Source organism: Oncorhynchus keta, chromosome 36 (assembly GCF_023373465.1).
Source record: "Oncorhynchus keta strain PuntledgeMale-10-30-2019 chromosome 36, Oket_V2, whole genome shotgun sequence".
Classification (NCBI taxonomy): Eukaryota; Metazoa; Chordata; class Actinopteri; order Salmoniformes; family Salmonidae; genus Oncorhynchus; species Oncorhynchus keta.
The window spans coordinates 24,946,162-24,966,493 of record NC_068456.1 but is presented as its reverse complement, the minus strand read 5'-3'; the positions used below and the strand labels follow the sequence as shown (position 1 = coordinate 24,966,493).

Below are 20,332 nucleotides of genomic sequence, written 5' to 3'. Positions count from 1 at the left end.
GATGGCGGTTACGATATCGTTTAGGTCCTTGAGTGTTGCTGAGGTGTTGCTGACTGCCTCGCCTGGTTCACCAACTACTTCTCAGACAGAGTTCAGTGTGTCAAATCAGAGGGCCTGTTGTCCGGACCTCTGACAGTCTCTATGGGGGTGCCACAGGGATCAATTCTCCAGCTGACTGTTTTCTCTGTATATATCAGCGATGTCGCTCTTGCTGATTCCCCAATCCACCTCTATGCAGACGACACCATTCTGTAAATATCTGGACACTGTGTTAACTAACCTCCAAACGAGCTTCAATGCCATAAAACACTCCTTCCGTGGCCTCCAACTGCTCTTAAACGCTATTAAAACTAAATGCATGCTTTTCAACCGTTCGCTGCCCGCGCCCGCCCGACTAGCATCACTACTCTGGACGGTTCCAACTTAGAATATGTGGACAACTACAAATACCTAGGTTGCCTGGCTAGAATGTAAACTCTCCTTCCAGGCTCACATTAAGCATCCCCAATCCAAAATGAAATCTAGAATCGGCTTCCTATTTCACAACAAAGCCTCCTTCACTCACGCCGCCAAACATACCCTCGTAAAACTGACTATCCTACCGATCCTCAACTTCAGCAATGTCATCTACAAAATATAGCCTCCAACACTCTACTCTGCATATTGGATGCAGTCTATCACAGTGCCATCCGTTTTGTCACCAAAGCCCCATACACCACCCACCACTGCGCTTTGTATGCTCTCGTCGGCTAGTCCTCATTACATATTCATCGCCAGACCCACTGGCTCCAGGCCAAGTCTTTGCTAGGTTAAGGTCCGCCTTATCTCAGCTCACTGGTCACTATAACAACACCCACCCGTAGCACGCGCTCCAGCAGGTATATCTCACTGGTCATCCCCAAAGCCAACACCTACTTTGGCCGCCTTTCCTTCCAGTTCTCTGCTGCCGATGACTGGAACGAGTTGCAAAAATCGCTGAAGCTGGAGACTTATATTTCCCGCACTAACTTTAAACATCAGCTATCTGAGCAGCTAACCGATCGCTGCAGCTGTACATAGCCCATCCAATCTACCTACCTCATCCCCATATTGTTTTTATTTACTTTTCTGCTCTTTTGCACACCAGTATTTCTACTTGCACATCATCATCTGCACATCTATCACTCCAGTGTTGATTTTCTAAATTGTAATTACTTCAATATTTATTTAAATAGGTTAGGCCTATTTATTGCCATACCTCCTCATGCCATTTGCACACACTGTACATAGACTTTATTATTTTCTATTGTGTTATTGACTGTACACTTGTTTACACCATGTGTAACTCTGTGTTGCTGTCTGTTCACACTGCTTTGCTTTATCTTGGCCAGGTCGCAGTTGTAAATGAGAACTTGTTCTCAACTAGCCTACCTGGTTAAATAAAGGTGTTCTCAACTAGCCTACCTGGTTAAATAAAGGTGTTCTCAACTAGCCTACCTGGTTAAATAAAGGTGTTCTCAACTAGCCTACCTGGTTAAATAAAGGTGTTCTCAACTAGCCTACCTGGTTAAATAAAGGTGTTCTCAACTAGCCTACCTGGTTAAATAAAGGTGTTCTCAACTAGCCTACCTGGTTAAATAAAGGTGTTCTCAACTAGCCTACCTGGTTAAATAAAGGTGTTCTCAACTAGCCTACCTGGTTAAATAAAGGTGTTCTCAACTAGCCTACCTGGTTAAATAAAGGTGTTCTCAACTAGCCTACCTGGTTAAATAAAGGTGTTCTCAACTAGCCTACCTGGTTAAATAAAGGTGTTCTCAACTAGCCTACCTGGTTAAATAAAGGTGTTCTCAACTAGCCTACCTGGTTAAATAAAGGTGTTCTCAACTAGCCTACCTGGTTAAATAAAGGTGTTCTCAACTAGCCTACCTGGTTAAATAAAGGTGTTCTCAACTAGCCTACCTGGTTAAATAAAGGTGTTCTCAACTAGCCTACCTGGTTAAATAAAGGTGTTCTCAACTAGCCTACCTGGTTAAATAAAGGTGTTCTCAACTAGCCTACCTGGTTAAATAAACGTATTCTCAACTAGCCTACCTGGTTAAATAAACGTATTCTCAACTAGCCTACCTGGTTAAATAAAGGTGTTCTCAACTAGCCTACCTGGTTAAATAAAGGTGTTCTCAACTAGCCTACCTGGTTAAATAAAGGTGTTCTCAACTAGCCTACCTGGTTAAATAAAGGTGTTCTCAACTAGCCTACCTGGTTAAATAAAGGTGTTCTCAACTAGCCTACCTGGTTAAATAAAGGTGTTCTCAACTAGCCTACCTGGTTAAATAAAGGTGTTCTCAACTAGCCTACCTGGTTAAATAAAGGTGTTCTCAACTAGCCTACCTGGTTAAATAAAGGTGTTCTCAACTAGCCTACCTGGTTAAATAAAGGTGTTCTCAACTAGCCTACCTGGTTAAATAAAGGTGTTCTCAACTAGCCTACCTGGTTAAATAAAGGTGTTCTCAACTAGCCTACCTGGTTAAATAAAGGTGTTCTCAACTAGCCTACCTGGTTAAATAAAGGTGTTCTCAACTAGCCTACCTGGTTAAATAAACGTATTCTCAACTAGCCTACCTGGTTAAATAAACGTATTCTCAACTAGCCTACCTGGTTAAATAAAGGTGTTCTCAACTAGCCTACCTGGTTAAATAAAGGTGTTCTCAACTAGCCTACCTGGTTAAATAAAGGTGTTCTCAACTAGCCTACCTGGTTAAATAAAGGTGTTCTCAACTAGCCTACCTGGTTAAATAAACGTATTCTCAACTAGCCTACCTGGTTAAATAAAGGTGTTCTCAACTAGCCTACCTGGTTAAATAAAGGTGTTCTCAACTAGCCTACCTGGTTAAATAAAGGTGTTCTCAACTAGCCTACCTGGTTAAATAAAGGTGTTCTCAACTAGCCTACCTGGTTAAATAAACGTATTCTCAACTAGCCTACCTGGTTAAATAAACGTATTCTCAACTAGCCTACCTGGTTAAATAAAGGTGTTCTCAACTAGCCTACCTGGTTAAATAAAGGTGTTCTCAACTAGCCTACCTGGTTAAATAAAGGTGTTCTCAACTGGCCTACCTGGTTAAATAAAGGTGTTCTCAACTAGCCTACCTGGTTAAATAAAGGTGTTCTCAACTAGCCTACCTGGTTAAATAAAGGTGTTCTCAACTGGCCTACCTGGTTAAATAAAGGTGTTCTCAACTAGCCTACCTGGTTAAATAAAGGTGTTCTCAACTAGCCTACCTGGTTAAATAAAGGTGGAATAAAACATTTAAAAATAAACATCTTGATCCTACGTTGTGTACAAAACATTAAGAACTCTTTCCATGACAGACTGACCAGGTGAATCCAGGTGAAAGATAAGATCCCTTATTGATGTCACCTGTTAAACACACTATTTTATTTAACCTTTATTTAACCTTTATTTAACTAGGCAAGTCAGTTAAGAACAAATTCTTATTTACACTGACGACCAAAACAGATCAGAGATTTAACAATGCTCCTATGAAGGTTCTAACAATGAATTTAGCCTTAAGATGCTTTTGGGGAACCGGGCCCAGGAAGGTAATCTTGTCAGATTGGTGTTGCCCCTGTTTCACCTGTGCTGATGATCAGATACAGAGAAGACCAGACTGCTTTTCCTACGGTAGTACAGTATGTGTTGCAGTAGCCGTTTGTCACTAATGAGGAATTCTCTCGGGCCGATGTCACTCCCCAACAGATCTGATCTGTAGTCCTCTGCTGGCCACCTTCCCAGAGATCATGGACCAATCGGACCTGCTGGATGCCCTGAGGGTAAATTCCGTTGCCGGATCGAGGCTAGCTCATCTCAGCACCCCCTGATAACCCAATGCAATTCAGACCCTATTTTCAGGAATCAGTGGGCTCTTTTATAGACTTATTGGCTAGCTACAGTGTATTTACTATAATGTTGCATCATCCCCCTGACTGAATTGTTTTTCTGTTCAGAAGTCTTGGTTGGAGGCTGAGAGCAATATGAAGAGATCTGAAAAGGTAAGCAAATCCTTAGAGCAGAACTTTCTGAACATTCAGACACAGATGAAGCCTAATCCTGGACGGAAGTATTTTTGATTGAGATTCTCCATTTTAAAGTGCTTTTTAGTGTGCACGAAACCAGCCCTTATGTATTTTTCTGGTGGTTGAGGAATTGTGAAGCTATTTTTTGTGGCACTGCTGAACTGGCTTGTTCTGTGGGTGTGTGTTTTGTGTGATGGTGGATTTACGTGTGTGTGTGTGGGTTTTTCAGAGGGACCTACCTCTGCTGAAGAGGAAGTTTGTGAGGGTATACATGGACAACATCTATCCTCTCCTCTACTCGGCTGACCTGCCCCCTCCTCGCTGGGCTGATGAGATGGTGGAGAACCAGCGGGCACGAGTCATCTTCAACAGTTCCCTTGAACCATTCCACACACACACCCCGGACAGCCCCCCTCGCCACCAAGCCTTTGACATCTCACAGCTCACCTATGACCTCCTCTGCATGGCCCAATAGCAACTGCATTAATCCGTCTGTTTCCAGAGTTATTTATTCAAAATGATAAACTGGGTGGTTCGAGCCCTGAATGCTGATTGGCTGACAGCAGCGGTATATCAGAGCGGTTACCATGGGTATGACAGAACTGTTGGTAACCAGTTTATAATAGCAATAAGGCACCTCGGGGGGTTGTGGTGTATGGCCAATATACCACGGCTAAGGGCTTTATACAGGCTCTCCACGTTGCTCCTTGCTTAAGAACATCATATTGGCCATATACCACATCCCCTCTGGCATTATTGCTTAGTTATATGTCACTATTTAGTTTTGTATTTTTCTATATTTATAATAAACTATAATAGATGACATTGGTCGTCATCCTCTATTTTTTACTCAGATGTTTAAAATACAGTCCCAGAAAGTACCAGGGCTTTGTGTAGAGTGCATTATTGCAAACATCCACTAATAAGTAATGGCGTTTACACACACACACACACACACACACACACACACACACACACCACACCTTCACTCTTATGAAACTATAATGTACTGTATGGACCTGGTGTCAGAGCCTGGTAATAGAAGTGATATGAGATTATGCACGACAGACAGGCTGTGATATTCACTCACATTGATATGGTTAGGCAAATAGTTGGCTCCAAGAAAAGTTCAAACATTTCCCATTGTGCAGTTGCTCTGGAATGTGTGGTGATACCTGATGCAAGACATTTCACATAAGGCATTATGAACAGATTTTTTATGTGTGGGTGTGGTTATAAGGTGTGTTTTCTTTTTTCCTTGGGAAATTTAGGCCCACAGTCTAACCCTTTGCCTTGCCTAGCTGAGTAAGAGGTAATTACGACAACAACAAGCGAGATGTAAACCTCTCCCTCTTAGTCACAATGGTGTACAACGCTAAAGGAAAAACACTGCCTTTCTCCCCAATGTCCTCTTGGATGCAGGACATGTGAAAGTAACTTGCAAAACAGGTGAAGGACTTACGGCGCCTTCGGAAAGTATTCAGACCACTTGACTTTTCCACGTTTTGTTACATTACAGCCTTATTCTAAAATTGATGAAATTGTTTTTGTCCTTCTTTTCTACACACAATACCCCATAATGACAAAGCAAAAATAGTTTTTTTGAAAAAAATGAAAAATCACATTTACGTAAGTATTCAGATCCTTTACTCAGTACTTTGTTGAAGCACCTTTGGCAGTGATTACAGCCTCAAGTCTTCCTGGGTTTGACACTACAAGCTTAGCACACCTGCCACTGAAAAGCATCTCCACAGCATGATGCTGCCACCACCATGCTTCACAGTAGGGATGCTGCCATGTTTACTCCAGACGTGACTCTTGGCATTCAGGCCAAACAGTTCAATCTTGGCTTCATCAGACCAGAGAATCTTGTTTCTCATGGTCTGAGAGTTTTTAGGTGCCTTTTGGCAAACTCCAAGTGGGCAATCGCGCCTTTTACTGAGGAGTGGCTTCCGTCTGGCAAACTCTGCCATAAAGGCCTGATTGGTGGAGTGCTGCAGAGATGTTTGTCCTTCTGGAAGGTTCTCCCATCTCCACAGAGGAGCTCTAGAGCTCTGTCACAGTGACCATCGGGTTCGTCGTCACTTCCCTGACCAAAGCCTTTCTCCCCCAATTGCTGAGTTTGGCCGGGCGGCCAGCTCTAGGAAGAGCCTTGGTGGTTCCAAACAATTTCCATTTAAGAATGATGAAGGTCACTGTGTTCTTGTTGACCTTCAATGCTGCAGAAATGTTTTGGTACCCTTCCTCAGATCTGTTCCTCGGCACAATCCTGTCTCGGAGCTTTACGCACAATTCCTTTGACCTCATGACTTGGTTTTTGCTCTAACATGCGTGTGCCTTTCCAAATCATGTCCAATCAATTGAATTTCACACAGGTGGACTCCAATCAAGTTGTAGAAACATCTCAAGGATGATCAGTGGAAAAAGGATGCACCTGAGCTCAATTTTGCATCTCTTTGTAAAGTGTCTGAATACTTATATGAATATGTTTTTTCTGTTTTTAATTGGTGAGAAATGTGCAAACATTTCTAAAAACCTGTTTTTGCATTGTCATTATGGGGCATTGTGTGTAGATTGATTAGGAAAATGTTTTATTGAATCCATTTTAGAATAAGGCTCTAAGGGGTCTCTGGTTTGTAATTGTATTTATTATGGACCACCATTAGTTACTGAATCACTCTTCCTGGGGTCCACCAGAATTAAGGCAGTTATTCAATTTAAAAAACAATGCAATACATTCACAGATTAATTGTGTGCCCTCAGGCCATGACTCTACTACCACATACAGTGCCTTGCGAAAGTATTCGGCCCCCTTGAACTTTGCGACCTTTTGCCACATTTCAAACATAAAGATATAAAACTGTATTTTTTTGTGAAGAATCAACAACAAGTGGGACACAATCATGAAGTGGAACGACATTTATTGGATATTTCAAACTTTTTAACAAATCAAAAACTGAAAAATTGGGCGTGCAATATTATTCAGCCCCTTTACTTTCAGTGCAGCAAACTCTCTCCAGAAGTTCGGTGAGGATCTCTGAATGATCCAATGTTGACCTAAATGACTAATGATGATAAATACAATCTACCTGTGTGTAATCAAGTCTCCGTATAAATGCACCTGCACTGTGATAGTCTCAGAGGTCCGTTGAAAGCGCAGAGAGCATCATGAAGAACAAGGAACACACCAGGCAGGTCCGAGATACTGTTGTGAAGAAGTTTAAAGCCGGATTTGGATACAAAAAGATTGACAGAATGACAGATTTTTTATCTTGTCAGCTCAGGGATTCAATCTAGGAACCTTTCGGTTACTGGCCCAACGCCCTAACCACTAGGTTACCCATGTAAGTGCTGTGCTTGTAGAATGTCCTTCTCTATAAGCGTGCTGAAAGTCTGTTGTGAATTGGTTCACTGTAAAATAGCACTGAATATGGTCAAACACAAGGGTTTAATAAGGGTTGGTTCGTCTGATTGGTCGGCTATTTGAGCCAGTAAAAGTTTTTTTACTATTCTTAGGTAGTGGAATGACTTTTGCTTCCCTCCAGGCCTGAGGGAACACACTTTCTAGTAGGCTTAAATTGAAGATATGGCAAACAGGAGTGGCAATATAATCCGATATTATCCTCAAATTTTCCATCCAAGTTGTCAGACCCCGGTGGTTTGTCATTGTTAATAGACAATTTTTCACCTCTTCCACACACACTTTATGGAACTCAAAATGACAATGCTTGTCTTTCATAATTTGGTCAGATATACTTGGATGTGTAGTGTCAGCGTTTGTTGCTGGCATGTCATGCCTAAGTTTGCTAATCGTTTTAAAAAATCATTAAACTAGTTGGCAAAATCAGTGGGTTTTGTGATGAATGAGCCATCTGAGTCAATGAATGATGGAGCTGAGTTTGCCTTTTTGCCCAAAATTGCATGTAAGGTTCTCCAAAGCTTTTTACTATAATTCTTTATATCATTTCTATTTGTTTCATAGTATAGTTTCCTCTTTTTATTCCGTCTAGTCACATGATTTTTTCAATTTGCAGTACGTTTGCTAATCAGTTGTGCTGCCAGACTTATTTACCATACCGTTTGCCTCATTACTCTCACCATACATTCAATAAAATAATAAAAAATTGGTTGACTGATAACCTGAACCAGGTTGCAGGCGCTGGTTAGAGTTTGACGTTTTTTCTTGAGTGGGAAGCTTGATGAAAGCCAGTCAATATTGTACATATACCTCTCTGTTGATATCACATACAGTACCAGTCAAAAGTTTGGACACACCTACTCCTTCAAGGGTTTTTCTTTATTTTTACTATTTCCTACATTGTAGAATAATAGTGAAGACATCAAAACTATGAAATAACACATATGGAATCATGTAGTAACCTTAAAAGTTCAGAAGTAGCCACCCTTTGCCTCGATGACAGCTTTGCACACTCTTGGCATTCTCTCAACCAGCTTCATGAGGAAGTGGCCTGGAATGCATTTCAATTAACAGGTGTGCCTTGTTAAAAGTTAATTTGTGGAATTTCTTTCCTCAATGCGTTTGAGCCAATCAGTTGTGTTGTGACAAGGTAGGGGTGTTTACAAAAGATCGCCCTATTTGGTAAAAGACCAAGTCCATATTATGGCAAGAACAGCTCAAGTAGGCAAAGAGAAATGACAGTCCATCATTACATTAAGACATGACGGTCAGTCAGTCCAGAACATTTCATGAACTTTGAACGTTTCTTCAAGTGCATTCGCAGAAACCATCATGCGCTATGAAGAAACTGGCTTTCATGATGACCGCCACAGGAAAGGTAGACCCAGAGTTACCTCTGCTGCAGAGAGTTACCAGCCTCAGAAATTGCAGCCCAAATAAATGTTTCACATGGTTCAAGGAACAGACACATCTCAACATCAACTGTTCAGAGGAGACTATGAATCAAGCCTTCATGGTCGAATAGATGAAAATAAACCCCTGCTAAAGGACACCAATAAGAAGAAGAGACTTGCTTGGGTCAAGAAACATGATCAATGGACATTAGACCAGTGGAAATCTGTTCTTTGGACTGATGAGTCCAAATGTGAGATTTTTGGTTCCAACCGCCGTATCTTTGTGAGTTGCAGAGTAGGTTGAAAAGATTATCTTGGCATGTGTTGTTCCTACCGTGAAGCATGGAGGAGGAGGTGTGATGGTGTGGGGTATTTTTGTTGGTGACACTTTCAGTGATTTAAAAAAATTCAAGGCACACTTAAACATCATGGCTACCACAGCATTCTGCAGCGATACGCCATCCCATCTGATTTGCGCTTAGTGGGACTATCATTTGTTTTTCAAAAGGAAAATGACCCAACACCTCCAGGCTGTGTAAGGGCTATTTGACCAATAAGGAGAGTGATGGAGTGCCTCATCAGATGACCTGGGCTACACAATCAGTCAACCTCAACGCAATTGAGATGGTTTGGGATGAGTTGGACCGCAGAGTGAAGGAAAGCAGCCAACAAGTGCTCAGAATATAGAAACTTTTTTAAGACTGTTGGAAAAGCATTCCAGGTGAAGCTGGTTGAGAGAATGCCAAGAGTGTGCAAAGCTGGCATCAAGGCAAAGGGTAGCTACTTTGAAGAATCTGAAATATAAAAAATATTTTGATTTAACACTTTTTTGGTTGCTACATGATTCCATATATGTTATTTCATAGTTTTGATGCCTTCACTATTATTTTACAATGTATAGAATGGTACTGACTGTTAGAACTTGCTGGTATATAGCAGCTTCCCACAATAATGGGCTTAAGGTGAGGCAGATGATCCTCTCAAAACTTTACAGGAATGTGGTTCTTAATATAGACCGCAACACCGCCCCCATTTCTGTCTTTTCTGTAAATGGTATGACCATGTATTGCTACCACTGTGTCAAAGGTATTATCTAAGTGAGTTTCAGAGGTAGTCAGAACATGAATGTCATCTGTTACTAGCAAGTTATTTACTTCATGAACCTTGTTTCTTAGGCTACATATGTTAACGTAGGCTATTTTTGCACTTTCCTGGGATACTTAATTGTTTTCATTGCTTTACTGGGAAGCTTAGCAGAAGTAGTCATGCTCATGCTATTTGTGTTAGTGCAGGGTGAGCTTCACATAGTGGACTTCCTGCTAGGGCACACCGCCTCAGTGCTAACAGTAGAACTGGTTCATAGGCACATGATTACTACATAGAGTTGCTGTGGGATCAGCAGAGGCTTTCAGGGCAGTTAAATTACATTGTGTCTTTCAATGCCCCTGGGATGTAATGTACATTTGCTGAAGCATTATGACAACTCAGCAACACAATGGTAGGGGTTAACTGAGCTGGGCTTGGGTCATTGGTAAGTCATTGTCTCAATGCAGCCTTATAATGCTGTGAAAGGATCCATGAACCGAAATGATTTGGGTGGATCCCATCCTCCTTATAATACAAGCTTTGTTTCCAGAAGCTATCAAAATGGTCAATAAATGTTACACCCACAGAGCTGCAGTAGAGTCTCGTAGCCAGTTATGGAGGGATAAAAGTCTGGCATGTTCAATGCCACGATTTAGGGAGGGGAGTGGGCCAGATATTGTAGGGGGGTTATTGGTTCTCTGCTTGACACCAATCAGTTCTTTTAAATCCCTCTTTAGCTGTTCTGAGCTGCCCTTCCTAATGAACTATGATAGACTACATTTCCTGGTGCTGGTTTAAAATGTTTGGGAGCAGCTTATTGATGTCCTGTACTCGTGCTCCTGTATAGCACCATGTTTAATTGTGCAATACATTTTATAGATAAAACAATAAGTAGCATATTCCCACTGGGCACAGATGTCAATTCAACATCTATTCCAAATTGGTTCAATGTAAATTAATTGAAATGACATAGAAACAACCTTGATTCAACCAGTGTGTGCCCAGTGGGTTGTTTTTATGTGTGCATTGTATTCTCCTCTGACAATAGAGCTCGCCAGCTTGTAGTCTTAAAAAATGGAAATGAGTTACCTCTGGTTCATTCAGGCCGTGTAACAAACCGTGTAACATGATGGAGTTATGGCCGTGTAACAAACCGTGTAACATGGAGTTATGGCTGTGTAACAAACCATGTAACATGGAGTTATGGCCGTGTAACAAACCGTGTAACATGGAGTTATGGCTGTGTAACAAACCATGTAACATGGAGTTATGGCCGTGTAACAAACCGTGTAACATGGAGTTATGGCTGTGTAACAAACCATGTAACATGGAGTTATGGCCGTGTAACAAACCGTGTAACATGGAGTTATGGCCGTGTAACAAACCGTGTAACATGGAGTTATGGCCGTGTAACAAACCGTGTAACATGGAGTTATGGCTGTGTAACAAACCGTGTAACATGGAGTTATGGCCGTGTAACAAACCATGTAACATGGAGTTATGGCTGTGTAACAAACCGTGTAACATGGAGTTATGGCCGTGTAACAAACCGTGTAACATGGAGTTATGGCCGTGTAACAAACCGTGTAACATGGAGTTATGGCTGTGTAACAAACCGTGTAACATGGAGTTATGGCCGTGTAACAAACCGTGTAACATGGAGTTATGGCCGTGTAACAAACCGTGTAACATGGAGTTATGGCCGTGTAACAAACCGTGTAACATGGAGTTATGGCCGTGTAACAAACCGTGTAACATGGAGTTATGGCCGTGTAACAAACCGTGTAACATGGAGTTATGGCTGTGTAACAAACCGTGTAACATGGAGTTATGGCCGTGTAACAAACCGTGTAACATGGAGTTATGGCCGTGTAACAAACCGTGTAACATGGAGTTATGGCTGTGTAACAAACCGTGTAACATAGTTATGAGTTATGGCCGTGTGGGAACTCTAACAATATAAAGGTGTGTATCAATTTAACTTATTTTGGTCTGGGGGGCAGTATTGAGTATCTTGGATGAATAAGGTTCCCAGAGTAAACTGCCTGCTACTCAGGCCCAGTTGCCCAGTTGCTAATGTATGCATTTTATTAGTAGATTTGGATAGAAAACACTCGGAAGTTTCTAAAACTGTTTCCAACCAGGAAGTGGGAAATCTGAGGTTTGTAGTTTTTCAACTCATTCCCTATCGAAAACACAGTGTCTATGTGGTCATATTGCACTTCCTTAGGCTTCCAATAGATGTCAACAGTCTTTAGAACCTTGTTTGATGCTTCTACTGTGAAGTGGGGGCTCATAAGGGCTGTTTGAGCCAGGTGTCTGGCACCTGGCTCATTCAGGCGCATTCACTTGAGAGTTAGCTTGCATTCCTACAGACAAAGCTTTTTTGAAATCTGACACAGCAGTTGAATTAAGTAGAAGTTTATCTAAAGTTCCATGTATAACACTTTTATTTTCATCAACCTTTATGATGTGTATTTCTGTAAATTGATGTGGCTCTCTGCAAAATCACCGGATGTTTTGGAACTACTGAACATAACGCGCAATTTTTTGATATAAATATGAACTTTATCAAACAAAACATACATGTATTGTGTAACATGAAGTCCTATGAGTGTCATCTGATGAAGATCATCAAAGGTTAGTGATCTCTATTTCTGCTTTTTGTGGCTCCTCTCTTTGGCTGGAAAAATGGCTGTGTTTTTCTGTGACTAGGTGCTTACCTAACATAATCGTTTGGTGTGCTTTCACCGTAAAGCCTTTTTGAAATGGGACACTGTGGCTGGATTAACAAGAAGTTTACCTTTAAAATGGTGTAAAGTACTTGTATGTTTGAGGAATTTTAATTATGAGATTTCTGTTGTTTTGAATTTGTCGCCCTGCACTTTCACTGGCTGTTGTTGAGGTGGGACACTACCATCCCGAATATCCCAGAGAGGTTTTATCCTATTGTTTTTTAAATTTATTATTTCTCGCTGATATGAAATATATTGTCCTTATGCTCCTAAAACCGTACCACAAGCGACGCGTGTTAATGTTCAGATTGAGCGTTGCGGCTCTTAACAAAACTTCACTGTTCAGAAGATGCCTTAGTCCAATGGCTCGTATGTGTAATGTAATGGAACAGGATCGAGGGCAGTTCTCTATCTTCTTTTTAAATAGTGAGCCAACACATTTTCAGCACTTTTATTTTCATGACTGATTAAGACTTGTTTTCTCATGTTCTATTTGTGCCTCTGTGAGCAGTGTGTTTGGAACATCAAAATGCTATAAAATGGCATTATGGAATCGCAATACATATATAAATTGTGAGAATCGCAGTACACATCGTATCGGCACCTAAGTATCGTGGTAATATTGTATTGTGAGGTCCTTGGTAATTCCCAGCCCTAATAGGCAATATGTCACTTTATTTAGTGCTACCTGCTATTGTGGGTTTAAAATTCATTGTTATTCACGTGTTTGTTTTTGAGGTAGAATTACTGTCATGTTATTGATGTCAAATTGCAGACCTTATTTGCACCTACTCTATTCCATGAACAAATGGGTGTGTCTGGGTCTTAAGCCAACATACGCAGATTTTACAGCGAATGCAGTCTCCGCGAACGCAGGAATTGCAATCACGCTTTAGCAATGAATTTCCGCAATACGGAATGAATCGAGACCCTAAGTTATTTTTGCATCTCGTTGCTTTCACCTATTTACAAGCTGAATGGAAATAGCAGACTGAAAGAAAAAAATAAGAAGCATCCATCCAAGTTAATCATTGTTTCTCTGCCTGGGAGACTGGTGGAATGTCTTATCAGTGAGAATCCATCGTCCCAGTTCAAAGGCTGTGGTACTCCAGTGGGTTTATGGGAAAGCTCTTTGATGTCTAGTCCTCCTCCCCACCCAGTCTTTAGATCTGTATGACTTAGGTCTGTATGACAAAGGCCTTTAAACATGCTTGGATGAACATTGCTCTAGGTATAGGGTCAAAGGTTTGTACTGGGCGTTCACAGAGAAGACATGTTGTCCTGCCGCCATAACAAAGGCCTCGCTGAGCCGGGTTCAGGGAGTAGCTTACTCTCTGCTCAAACACACCAGAGGAGTGATCTCTGGGCCAAGAACAGGCCCTCTCTTTTGTGTAAGGAAAAGATGGTAAACATAACAAGAAAACATACTCAAATAGATAGCATGAAGGGGACTGCTCGTGGGCCATTTGGTTGGGGAGAAAGACAAACTGTCACAGCAGAGTCATGGTAAGGGAAAAATAAATAAATATGTGATGGATAGAGAGAGAAAGACATACTGTAAATAGATAGATAGATTTAAGGGGGTGGGATTGTCCAGCTCTTTAAAGTGGCAAATTTGTTTCTCTCCAATGTACTCAAAACAAGAGTGACAAGCCTAAACAGTAGGTTTTATATGCTGTGCCCTCTCTTAAGCCTCTGCCTAGCAACCATCACCTAATGGAGACAGAGCCCTACAGAGTAGCCATTGTCATGCAGAATAGCCTCACTTGACTAGTGGTCAGGACAGAACATTTATATGAACAATAGAAAAAAAGGTGCTATCAAGAACCTAAAATGGTTCTTCGGCTGTCCCCTTAGGAGAACCCTTTGAAGAATCTTTTTTGGTTCCATGTAAAACACTTCCCACAGAGGGTTCTACATGGAACCCAAAATAGTTCTACCTGGTACCAAAAAAGTGTTATCCTATATTCAAGTGTTATCCCATATTTAGGTAGCCTGTTTTGTGTTGGGTTTTGTGGGTGGTTGTTTCCGTGTCTGTGTTTGTTTCACCACACAGGACTGTTTCGGTTTTCACATGTATTGTTTTGTATATTTGTAGTGTTTTCTCTGTATTCGTCTTGATTAAAGATGTTTAACCCTAACCACGCTGCGTTTTAGTCCGCCTCTCCTTCCCAGGAAGAAAGCCGTTACAACAGCCGAATAACCATTTTGGATCCCTTTTTTCTAGTAGTGTAGACATGACATAACCGTTCAAAGGCACTTAACTTTTGTCTTGCCCATTCACCTTCTGAATGGCACGCATACCAATCCATCCCTCAAGGCATAAAAATCCCCGTCATCAACACTGATTGAAGTGGGTTTAACAAGTCATTAGAATGACACATTTCCTGAACAAATTCAGTGATATCTGCTAACCAGACCTCTCATTAAGCGATGGTCAGACTATGGTCTTGTATTGCTAAAGAATTCAGATGGTTAGTCATTCATTAAGGGATGGTCAGACGATGGTCTTGTATTGCTAAAGAATTCAGATGGTTAGTCATTCATTAAGGGCTGAGTTTCATCAAGAGTTCCTATGACTCAGGATATTGCAACCAAAAAATTTAAAAATTACAATGGGGCAGATGAAACAAGTCCTCCCTGTGTTTATCAAATAATACTTATTCTCATGCCCATGCATGTGTGTGTAGGCTTGGGTTGTCCCAGCAATAGCACTCATGCTGCAGTTTCTGGGATTGCCCCCTCTCTACAACAGGAATAGTGTTTATTTATTTAAATAGGTTAGGCCTATTTATTGCCATACCTCCTCATGCCATTTGCACACACTGTACATAGACTTTATTATTTTCTATTGTGTTATTGACTGTACACTTGTTTACACATGTGTAACTCTGTGTTGTTGTCTGTTCACACTGCTTTGCTTTATCTTGGCCAGGTCGCAGTTGTAAATGAGAACTTGTTCTCAACTAGCCTACCTGGTTAAATTAAAGCCTACCTGGTTAAATAAAGGTGTTCTCAACTAGCCTACCTGGTTAAATAAAGGTGTTCTCAACTAGCCTACCTGGTTAAATAAAGGTGTTCTCAACTAGCCTACCTGGTTAAATAAAGGTAAAATAAAGGTGTTCTCAACTAGCCTGTTAAATAAAGGTGTTCTCAACTAGTGTTCTCAACTAGCCTACCTGGTTAAATAAAGGTGTTCTCAACTAGCCTACCTGGTTAAATAAAGGTGTTCTCAACTAGCCTACCTGGTTAAATAAAGGTGTTCTCAACTAGCCTACCTGGTTAAATAAAGGTGTTCTCAACTAGCCTACCTGGTTAAATAAAGGTGTTCTCAACTAGCCTACCTGGTTAAATAAAGGTGTTCTCAACTAGCCTACCTGGTTAAATAAAGGTGTTCTCAACTAGCCTACCTGGTTAAATAAAGGTGTTCTCAACTAGCCTACCTGGTTAAATAAAGGTGTTCTCAACTAGCCTACCTGGTTAAATAAAGGTGTTCTCAACTAGCCTACCTGGTTAAATAAAGGTGTTCTCAACTAGCCTACCTGGTTAAATAAAGGTGTTCTCAACTAGCCTACCTGGTTAAATAAAGGTGTTCTCAACTAGCCTACCTGGTTAAATAAAGGTGTTCTCAACTAGCCTACCTGGTTAAATAAAGGTGTTCTCAACTAGCCTACCTGGTTAAATAAAGGTGTTCTCAACTAGCCTACCTGGTTAAATAAAGGTGTTCTCAACTAGCCTACCTGGTTAAATAAAGGTGTTCTCAACTAGCCTACCTGGTTAAATAAAGGTGTTCTCAACTAGCCTACCTGGTTAAATAAAGGTGTTCTCAACTAGCCTACCTGGTTAAATAAAGGTGTTCTCAACTAGCCTACCTGGTTAAATAAAGGTGTTCTCAACTAGCCTACCTGGTTAAATAAAGGTGTTCTCAACTAGCCTACCTGGTTAAATAAAGGTGTTCTCAACTAGCCTACCTGGTTAAATAAAGGTGTTCTCAACTAGCCTAGCCTACCTGGTTAAATAAAGGTGTTCTCAACTAGCCTACCTGGTTAAATAAAGGTGTTCTCAACTAGCCTACCTGGTTAAATAAAGGTGTTCTCAACTAGCCTACCTGGTTAAATAAAGGTGTTCTCAACTAGCCTACCTGGTTAAATAAAGGTGTTCTCAACTAGCCTACCTGGTTAAATAAAGGTGTTCTCAACTAGCCTACCTGGTTAAATAAAGGTGTTCTCAACTAGCCTACCTGGTTAAATAAAGGTGTTCTCAACTAGCCTACCTGGTTAAATAAAGTTCTCAACCTGGTTAATAAAACCTACCTGGTTAAATAAAGGTGTTCTCAACTAGCCTACCTGGTTAAATAAAGGTGTTCTCAACTAGCCTACCTGGTTAAATAAAGGTGTTCTCAACTGGTTAAATAAAGGTGTTCTCAACTAGCCTCCTGGTTAAATAAAGGTGTTCTCAACTAGCCTACCTGGTTAAATAAAGGTGTTCTCAACTAGCCTACCTGGTTAAATAAAGGTGTTCTCAACTAGCCTACCCTGGTTAAATAAAGGTGTTCCCAACTAGCCTACCTGGTTAAATAAAGGTGTTCTCAACTAGCCTACCTGGTTAAATAAAGGTGTTCTCAACTAAAAATAAAGGTGTTCTCAACTTAGCCTACCTGGTTAAATAAAGGTGTTCAACTTTAAACAAAATAAAGGTGTTCTCAACTAGCCTACCTGGTTAAATAAAGGTGGAATAAAACATTTAAAAATAAACATCTTGATTCTACGTTGTGTACAAAACATGAAGAACTCTTTCCATGACATAGACTGACCAGGTGAATCCAGGTGAAAGATAAGATCCCTTATTGATGTCACCTGTTAAACACACTATTTTATTTAACCTTTATTTAACCTTTATTTTACTAGGCAAGTCAGTTAAGAACACATTCTTATTTACACTGACGACCAAATCCGGACGACACTGGGCCAATTGTGCACTGACTAGAATACAGTACATACATAGGAAAAGAGTAAAACAGTATGGAAACATTATTAAAGTGACCAGTGATTCCACGTCTATGTACACAGGAGGGCAGCAGCCTCGAAGGTGCAGGGATGAGTAACCGGGTGGTAGCCGGCTAGTGACAGTGACTAGGTTCAAGGAAGGGTACTGGGTGGAGCCAATCAGTGTAGATGAATGGGAGGAGACTGGTTAAAGGATTTCTAAGCCTTGAGACAATTGAGACATGGATTGTGTATGTGTGTAATTCAGAGGGTGAATGGGCAAGACAAAAGATTGATGTGCCTTTGAACGGGGTATGGTAGGCGCCAGGCGAACCGGTTTGAGTGTGTCAAGAACTGTAACGCGGCTGGGTTTTCACATTCAACAGTTTCCCGTGTGTTTCAAGAATGGTCACCTCCCAAAGGGTATCCAGCTAACTTGACACAACTGTGGGAAGCATTGAAGTCAACATAGGCCAGCATCCCCATTGAATGATTTCGACACCTTGTAGAGTACATGCCCGAAGACTTGAGGCTGTTCTGTGGGCTAAAGGGGGTGCAACTCAATATTAGGAAAGTGTTCCTAATGTTTTATATATTCAGTGTATGTTTAACTCAGATATTTTGTGTATTTTGAATTACATTTGAATGAACCTTTATTTAACTAAGCAAGTCAGTTAAGAACAAATTATTATTTAGAAGGACGGCCTACTCCGGCAAAACCATCTCCTAACCCGGAGGACGCTGGGCCAATTGTGCGCTACCTTATGGGACTCCCGATCACGGCCGGTTGTGATACAGTCCGGGATCAAACCAGGGTCTGTAGTGACGCCTCTAGCACTGCGATGTCGTGCCTTAGACTTCTGCGCCACTTGAGAGCAGTGTATATAGTGACACTTAGCTGTTCTGCGAGTGGTCTGAGGCAGTTGGTAAATGACAAGCGTTTAAGTTCAACTTTAGTAACGATGGTTTTGGGAAACAGATCAGAGATTTAACAATGCTCCTATGAAGGTTCTAACAATGAATTTAGCCTTAAGATGCTTTTGGGGAACCGGGCCCAGGAAGGTAATCTTGTCAGATTGGTGTTGCCCCTGTTTCACCTGTGCTGATGATCAGATATAGAGAAGACCAGACTGCTTTTCCTACGGTAGTACAGTATGTGTTGCAGTAGCCGTTTGTCACTAATGAGGAATTCTCTCGGGCCAATGTCACTCCCCAACAGATCTGATCTGTAGTCCTCTGCTGGCCACCTTCCCAGAGATCATGGACCAATCGGACCTGCTGGATGCCCTGAGGGTAAATTCCGTTGCCGGATCGAGGCTAGCTCATCTCAGCACCCCCTGATAACCGAATGCAATTCAGACCCTATTTTCAGGAATCAGTGGGCTCTTTTATAGACTTATTGGCTAGCTACAGTGTATTTACTATAATGTTGCATCATCCCCCTGACTGAATTGTTTTTCTGTTCAGAAGTCTTGGTTGGAGGCTGAGAGCAATATGAAGAGATCTGAAAAGGTAAGCAAATCCTTAGAGCAGAACTTTCTGAACATTCAGACACAGATGAAGCCTAATCCTGGACGGAAGTATTTTTGATTGAGATTCTCCATTTTAAAGTGCTTTTTAGTGTGCACGAAACCAGCCCTTATGTATTTTTCTGGTGGTTGAGGAATTGTGAAGCTATTTTTTGTGGCACTGCTGAACTGGCTTGTTCTGTGGGTGTGTGTTTTGTGTGATGGTGGATTTACGTGTGTGTGTGTGGGTTTTTCAGAGGGACCTACCTCTGCTGAAGAGGAAGTTTGTGAGGGTATACATGGACAACATCTATCCTCTCCTCTACTCGGCTGACCTGCCCCCTCCTCGCTGGGCTGATGAGATGGTGGAGAACCAGCGGGCACGAGTCATCTTCAACAGTTCCCTAGAACCATTCCACACACACACCCCGGACAGCCCCCCTCGCCACCAAGCCTTTGACATCTCACAGCTCACCTATGACCTCCTCTGCATGGCCCAATAGCAACTGCATTAATCCGTCTGTTTCCAGAGTTATTTATTCAAAATGATAAACTGGGTGGTTCGAGCCCTGAATGCTGATTGGCTGACAGCAGCGGTATATCAGAGCGGTTACCATGGGTATGACAGAACTGTTGGTAACCAGTTTATAATAGCAATAAGGCACCTCGGGGGGTTGTGGTGTATGGCCAATATACCACGGCTAAGGGCTTTATACAGGCTCTCCACGTTGCTCCTTGCTTAAGAACATCATATTCAAATCAAATCAAATCAAATCAAATTTATTTATATAGCCCTTCGTACATCAGCTGATATCTCAAAGTGCTGTACAGAAACCCAGCCTAAAACCCCAAACAGCAAACAATGCAGGTGTAAAAGCACGGTGGCTAGGAAAAACTCCCTAGAAAGGCCAAAACCTAGGAAGAAACCTAGAGAGGAACCGGGCTATGTGGGGTGGCCAGTCCTCTTCTGGCTGTGCCGGGTAGAGATTATAACAGAACATGACCAAGATGTTCAAATGTTCATAAATGACCAGCATGGTCGAATAATAATAAGGCAGAACAGTTGAAACTGGAGCAGCAGCACAGTCAGGTGGACTGGGGACAGCAAGGAGCCATCATGTCAGGTAGTCCTGGGGCACGGTCCTAGGGCTCA

The 20,332-nt window shown here is 41.5% G+C and overlaps 1 protein-coding gene across 4 annotated transcripts in view; it reads left to right on the top strand.

Annotated features, from left to right (window-relative positions):
• nphp1 (nephronophthisis 1) overlaps window positions 1–20,114 on the top strand; it is a 49,655-nt gene extending 29,541 nt beyond the window's left edge. The window contains exons 18-20 of one of the 4 annotated variants that reach the window (XM_052498700.1): window positions 18,891–18,964; window positions 19,139–19,183; window positions 19,437–20,114. In XM_052498700.1, coding sequence (XP_052354660.1) covers window positions 18,891–18,964; window positions 19,139–19,183; window positions 19,437–19,682 — 365 coding nt within the window. In that variant the 3' untranslated portion in view covers window positions 19,683–20,114. Of the gene's footprint in view, window positions 1–3,736; window positions 3,811–3,984; window positions 4,030–4,282; window positions 4,877–18,890; window positions 18,965–19,138; window positions 19,184–19,436 lie in introns of those variants that run through there. The other 3 variants (XM_052498699.1, XM_052498698.1, XM_052498697.1) reach the window with 3 other exon arrangements.
• Window positions 20,115–20,332: the final 218 nt, after the last annotated feature.